Raw genomic sequence first — 6,928 nt, 5'->3', positions numbered from 1 at the left:
AAAAAACTACTGTAGGACAAATTAGACTCCTATGCAACGACTCAAACACTTACCACAAAATTGCGTCCGCACTGATGGTTAAAGGCGTTCTCTGTCATAGCTACCAGTTGAAAGAAGAACGGTCATATAAAGTAGTAATTAAAAATTTTCACCACTCCAATCCAATTGATTATATTCAGTAAGAACTCATGGCCAAAGGGCATGTCGCCCGATTCATTCACAATCCACTTAACAGGGCGACCAAGAAACAGCTTAGCTTATTTTTCGTAGACTTAGAGCCAAATGAAAACAACAAAGAGATCTTCAAACTATCAAACATCTACAGGCAAAACATATTTGTTGAGCAGCCACAACTTCATTAAGAGATATCACAGTGTCACCTCTATCAAGAATTCGAACACACTAAAAGATATTGCAACAAACAATTTTTTTATGTTTAATGTTGGTGTCCGCATGCCACCAAAGAATGCTCAAAGCCACAAGACGTCGAGCCCAAGTGTGTCAACTGTCTTGGCTCCTACACTGCCAATTACGGCGGCCGTAGGTCTACCAACAGCTTCTATTGATATTGTACTCACAAACACCACAGTCAAAATTGGGAAACATTCATCAGGTGCATCCTGGAGGAAAGAATACGTCCGGGCGCACCAAACAAACACTCGCTCGCTCTCTGGAAACAGCAGACAGACGGATATGCCACGCAACGATATGTTGATTTCCCAGCCAAAAAATCAGGAAAAGCATATATCTTATGCTGAGGTCGCTAGAGAAGCCAAACGCCTATCAAGGAGTATAGCAAGGGAACCACGAAACCGGAACCCATCCCAAACTCGTACCCAACCAGAATAACCTCACAACACGACTCTTGAGAACAAGCTAAATGAATCTTGCAGATAAGTTAGACCAATTCATGCTAATGCAAAACATTCTCTCAGCCACTAGCCTCTCAAAATGCCTTACCGTATAGGTATTTGGAATGCGTCGGGCATAGCCAACAAAAGCCTAGAACTTAAAAACTTCATTAAAACGAATCAAATCGACATAATGCTTCTCTCGGAAACGCACTTCTGCAGCAGAACAACATTAAAAGTAATAGGATATGAACTCTACATATCTACAAATCATCCCTCCGATAGCTATAGAGAAGGATCTGCTATTCTCATCCGCAGCAGCCTCAAGCACTTCCCAATCAACCCCATTACAGATGGCCAAATTCTAGCCGCTAACATGGTGCTAAGTACCTCTCTAGGAGAAATAACTATCTCGGCTATATACTGTCCTCCTGCTACCTTATGGACAAGCTCTCATTTCCGCTCTTTATTATCTAGTTTTGGGCCAAAATACATTGCAGATGGGGATTGGAATGCGAAGCACCAATGGTGGGGAAACCCTCGCTCCTGCCCTAGAGGTCGCGAAATCCACGACTATATAGTCTCAAGTGGAGCCAACATTCTTGCCACTGGCTCTGCAACCCACTACCCATACGACTCCAACAGATCGCCTAGTGCCCTGGATTTCGCTTTCTACAAAGCCGTTCCCCATAGATTCCTGCACATACAAGCGAACTTCGACCTTCCTTCCGATCACTTACCGCTTCTCATTGAAATACACTCATCCCCTGTCGACTACCCTACTAAACAGAAGCTCCTGCACAGACGAGCAAACATTGAGATTTTTTAAACTCATTTGGACGAGCACATTCGACTGAATGAGAGATTCGAGTCTCCAGAAGACATCGACGCGGTTGTACGCTCGCTTAATAGCCTCATCCAAGAAGCAGCTCTCTCTGCAGAACCACCCACTTCCGAGGTGCGCTCGACCCGACCTGCTGGATCACCTGACCCTCACATCGAAAACCTTAAGGAAAGCTCAGACGCACAGATCAAGCAGAAACTTAAAAAGGCCCTCGCTGAGAAAAACAGCAAACACTTCGACGAAATGCTGAATAGAGCCGAAAGTGGCCAGGTCAATCTCTGGAAACCGTGGCATTAAGAGGCAGCCACTGTGCAGCTTTCCTATAACAAACGACAACGATACCTGGGTTAAATCTGACTTGGAAAAAGCAGAAGCGTTCGCTAGAAATCTAGAGACCAGATTCACTCCAGCCGGTGTAGCACCTCAAGATTACACGCGAGCAGTCTCCCGGTAATTAGAAGCGCCCCTACATATGTCGATACCAACCAAGCCAGTTTCGCCCGCTGAAGTGCAAGCGGAAATAAAAGCTCTTCTGAACAATAACGGCTCGCGCACACTGTAGCTGAAAGCGGAGCTGAAAATGGCGCTGAAATTGGAGCTGAAAGCTCACTTTATCTGAGAGCTTTTTTCAGGCAGAATCAGCTTGCAGGTGCGTACATTGTCGGCTTATCTGATTGCTGAAAGCTGAAAGCCATTGCCTCCCTTTGTCTCCTCAAGTGGCATCAAAAGTTATCATTATAATTATTATTATTATATTGTTAATTAATTATAACTTCAAAGCACGTACCTATGTTCGTTTTTATACCCGATACTCAAAATGAGTATTGGGGTATATTAGATTTGTGGTAAAAGTGGATGTGTGTAACGTTCAGAAGGAATCGTCTCCGACCACATAAAGTACATATATTTTTGATCAGCATCAATAGCCGAGTCGATTGAGCCGTGTCTGTCTGTCCGTCCCTATTAGTGCCTAGTGCTCAAAGACTATTTAGAGATAGAGCAACGATGTTTTGGATCCAGACTTCTGTGATATGTCACTGCTACAAGAATATTTCAAAACTTCGCCTCACCCCCTTCCGCCCCCACAAAGGACGAAAATCCGTTGCATCCACAATATTGCAGATTCGAGAAAACTAAAAACGCAGAATCATAGATAATACCCACATCTATCAGATTGCTGAATCTGGATTAGATCGGATCATTTTTGTAACCAAAAGGAACAAATGTATTTTCAGTGGCTACGCAGCGCCCGACGATGCGGAGACCGCAACTCTACATTAATACCCGATACTTGGTCAGTATGGCCCTCCTCCGGCAGACGCCGCTAATGTTAAACGACACGACAAAGAGTGTGTGCGAGAGAGACAGAAAATCAGTCTGAGCGTGACGTCGGGCGCTGCGAAGCCACTGCAAATTGATTTGTTCCTTTTGGCTAAAAAGTGATCTGATCTTATCCAGATTCAACAATCTGATAGATATGGTCATTATCTCTGATTCTGCGTTTTTAGTTTTCTCGAATCTGCAATATTGTGGATGCAACGGATTTTCGTCCTTTGTGGGGGCGGAAGGGGGTGAGGCGAAGTTTTGAAATATTCTTGTAGCAGTGACATATCACAGAAGTCTGGATCCAAAACATCGTTGCTCTAGCTCTTATAGTCTTTGAGCACTAGGCGCTGAAGGGGACGGACAGACGGACAAACGGACGGGCGGACAGACAGACTTAGCTCAATCGACTCGGCTATTGATGCTAATCAAGAATATATATACTTTATGGGGTCGGAAACGATTCCTTCTGGACGTTACACACATCCACTTTTACCACAAATCTAATATACCCCAATACTCATTTTGAGTATCGGGTATAAAAAGAACACACACAATTCGCATTAAGCACACACAACAAAAATGAAACGATAACCAAGCGGCTCAGGCAGGTCGAGCTAAGATTAGCTGTAGTTTTCTTTCTCTTCTATCCACGTCGCTCATGCCCCTTGACATTCCTCTGCGCTCAGTTTTGCATTCCTCTTCCCGGATCACCGGTACTTATCGAGCACCGGTATGCAGGGGCTCGCCCTCAGAGGCAAAGTTAGGTGGCGAAAGAAGGAAAGAGATAGCGAGAGAAAGAAGCCTAACTGAAGGGGTACAAAAAAAGACCCGGGTGAAAATGTTTAGAGCATATGACTGTGTTATGTTATTTTTTTCCTTTTTTTTTGTTTCTTTTGGAATAGACTGGATTCCTGTGACAAATTTCTCTTTTGATCTGCCAATAATTTCCGCTATCTGCAGAACACTTTTTTCCTCTTTCTTTGGCCTCTCCTTTCTTCTTCGCCAAAGTGCTCCAAAGCGACGACCCAAAGCACCGGCGAATTTCTTTAAACTCCAGCTGGTTGTCTCGGAGGACGAGCCTCCTCCAATTTCCAACCTATGGCAAATTGCACACACATGGAACAACTTACCCAAACGGGTGCCCCGTCGAAAGTGTGTATATCACGAACTAGCGCCTCACTGACTGGTATATATTTCACTTGTTGTAATTGGTTTTAATGGGTTTCTCTTTCTTTTTAAATATTATAATCAGGCTGCCACTTCAGAGGCTACTTGGTGAACACCACTTAACGCTATCGACCAAGCTTGGAATGATGCAATGACATATATTTAAAACTTTTCTTGTCGAACTTCTACTTCGAACCCGCTCTCCGATCCTGGCCCTCTTTGCCAACTATTAAAGAGAATTTTCTCTTGGCGCTAGTTAGACGGTGCCTAATTTTCGGCGGACCCCAAAATTCCTAGGCCTCCTCACAGCAGCTACAAGCCTCACCGTACATCTATTTAAAATATCCTACGTTTATTAATCTTTAATGTGTACCAGAATTTTTCTTACAAATACTACTGTTAGGAAAAGCCATACCACTACTGTTGAGAATCAGAAATATTTTTAGCGTTAAGATGTCTTCCTCTGTTGCTTCTTTTACTCCCATTGTACTATTAATCTGATTGCGCTCGTGGGCCGTAGATATATCCTTAAAACGTAGTAAGCGTACATTCAGTTAGATTGAGACGGAATGTTTGACTTGGCTAATCAACAATGTTTGGCATAATTATTAAATGCGACTATTTCCGTGGCTGGTGTAACAAGAACCATTTTATTTTTTATTAAAAGAGGTAAACAATTTTCTAGTACCACTTAGGGGTAGAATGTTTTCTTAAAGCGGTCTTCACGATTCTTACGGCCACCCGGTCGCACCGCCCTCGGCAAGTATTCTTTGTCGTGTTTTTCAAGCGTTCGACGCCAAGGGTTTAATTCCAGCTCAAAGAATCGTCGTTTCGCCTCCATGGCTCGAGTCTTATGGTCGATCTTGTATAACTTTTCCCACAAGTAGATCTCGGGCAGCTCAAGGTGACGGGGTCGCTTTGAACACAAGTATTTGAAAGTTTTATCAATAAAATCGCGCTGATGTTTATTTTCATAGTCAGAGGTGCGAGCAGTCACATACGGGTGGAGCTCGTTGCCTATACGCTCGACCTTGGGGACGTTCATATACACTCTGAGCAGCTGCTTCAGTGTAGCATCATTAAAGTCCACACACTTTCCTTTTTCTGATATCTCAGCGTAAAGAGGAAGAGGCGGTGTACCTCGACAGAAGTTCACTCGGGGATTTTCGTTCACTTGGTTGCTGTGCAGAAGCAGCGTGTTTAACTGGTACTCGTAGAAACTCCATTCTCGACCATTTGTGATCACAGTTTGGGTGTTCATAGGGTAAGTGAGGTCGTTATAGGTATTGAAGCCGTTGTAATTAGCTTGCGCTAATAGCCATGCGTATGAAGATTTAATAGCCAGTGCATGAAGTGCTTCTTGTAGGTCGCGATCCCCATATGCCTTATGACGCATCTGGAGGGATGCTCTCGATTGAAAAGAGAGTAATCCAAAATTTGCCCCGTTAGCACTGGGCCAATAGCCGGGGACATTGACTGCATGCTGGTACGAGGTTCTGTAGCCCAAAGTTCGGGCATCATGGTTGAAGCGTGGTAGGTGTCGGGCGTGTGGGTCCATAATTTTACTTTCCCCGTCTGTCATCCACGGACACAGCTGCTGACGATGACGGAGCGACAAGTAAGGAGCCCCAGTGTATTGGACTAATCGGTCGACGCTTTCACTAGCATCATCTTTTTGCCAGTCCCGACCTTTTTTTGACTTTACCACATTTTTTGGAGGATCCACGCCGCCAACTGCCCAAAAGGCCTCGTGGCGTGGATTGTAGTCCACCTCGACATCATTTAGATGCGGATAGTCTGCGCTGAGTATCTGCAGTAAAGCTCTGTTTAGCTGCTCTACAATAATTTGAGTCAGCTGTCGTTCGCGGTTAACAGAATCAGAAGGCGCAACGTCGGGCAGCGTCGCTTGGTGGCTACATTGAATTTTTGGGAGCTCATATTAGTTTAGAACAATTTAATATATTAAACTTACTTGTAGAAGTCATGTGCCAGTTCCAGAGCGTCAATAATATCATCGCGGGCCGTCTTTAGAAAAGCAACTGAGCTAAATTCCGACGTCTCGGTTTCATCAGCAGATAATAGCGGCAACTCTTTTAGTACTGTGCGCGTGTAATGTTGCGTGACCGGTAATGCGTTGTATGGAATTTTGTTGTCGTTGAAGTCGACAACTTTGTATCCATAATAACGAGGCATATTTACTTTGATAATTTTTTCTTCTACTGTCGGCACTTTACGAATTTCTTCATGCCAATCATTAGCTTCTCTGCGCTTTAGCGCCTTGTGTGTCAGGTCCCGAATTGGTGGATACTCCGGTTGGCATGAGTATTCATTACTTGTAGCAGACGTTGCCTGGGCCACAAATCGAATGTACGATGCACGCAACTGATTTACACGAGTTAACTTTAACATGCTTGCAGGCACCGAGTTTTCTTTTAAAATTTTTTTAATTAATGAATGCTGCTGATCGAGGTTATGTTATGACATCGAATAGCGATGTTTTTTTTTTTCCTCGATGTGTAACTTACCTATGTCAAGTGCTAAAGTTCGTATTCCACTACAATTCAATTAAAATTTGCGACACCATATATAATGACCTTAAGGAAAACCATGCACTGTAGGTATATGCTTTAGTTTATATTTTTAATCGATCTGGCATCGCAGCATCAAAGAAACGAAATGAATCAGCTGTGCGTGTTGATGAAACATCAAACCACTAAATGTATCTATGTGTTTGTGTTTC

General features: G+C 43.6%; 1 protein-coding gene across 1 annotated transcript; it reads right to left on the bottom strand.

Moving 5' to 3' along the window:
• Positions 1–4,809: 4,809 nt before the first annotated feature.
• On the bottom strand, positions 4,810–6,617 carry LOC6602849 (28S ribosomal protein S30, mitochondrial). Its single transcript, XM_026990083.1, has 2 exons — positions 6,161–6,617; positions 4,810–6,101 (listed from the first exon to the last, which is right to left on the bottom strand). Exons 1-2 carry the CDS (start codon positions 6,595–6,597, stop codon positions 4,880–4,882), a joined length of 1,659 nt encoding a protein of 552 aa, XP_026845884.1. The 5' UTR covers positions 6,598–6,617; the 3' UTR covers positions 4,810–4,879.
• Between the last annotated feature and the right edge of the window lie 311 nt (positions 6,618–6,928).

This window comes from Drosophila persimilis, unplaced genomic scaffold (assembly GCF_003286085.1).
Source record: "Drosophila persimilis strain 14011-0111.01,24,50 unplaced genomic scaffold, DperRS2 tig00000520-arrow-pilon, whole genome shotgun sequence".
NCBI classification, from domain to species: domain Eukaryota; kingdom Metazoa; phylum Arthropoda; class Insecta; order Diptera; family Drosophilidae; genus Drosophila; species Drosophila persimilis.
This window is presented reverse-complemented; position numbering and strand designations above follow the sequence as displayed.

Coding starts and splice junctions, on each gene's coding strand:
- LOC6602849 (XM_026990083.1), bottom strand. CDS start 6,597: ATGTTAAAGTTAACTCGTGTAAATCAGTTGCGTGCATCGTACATTCGA. Junction 6,102..6,160: donor CTGGCACATGACTTCTACAA/GTAAGTTTAATA, acceptor AATTCAATGTAG/CCACCAAGCGACGCTGCCCG.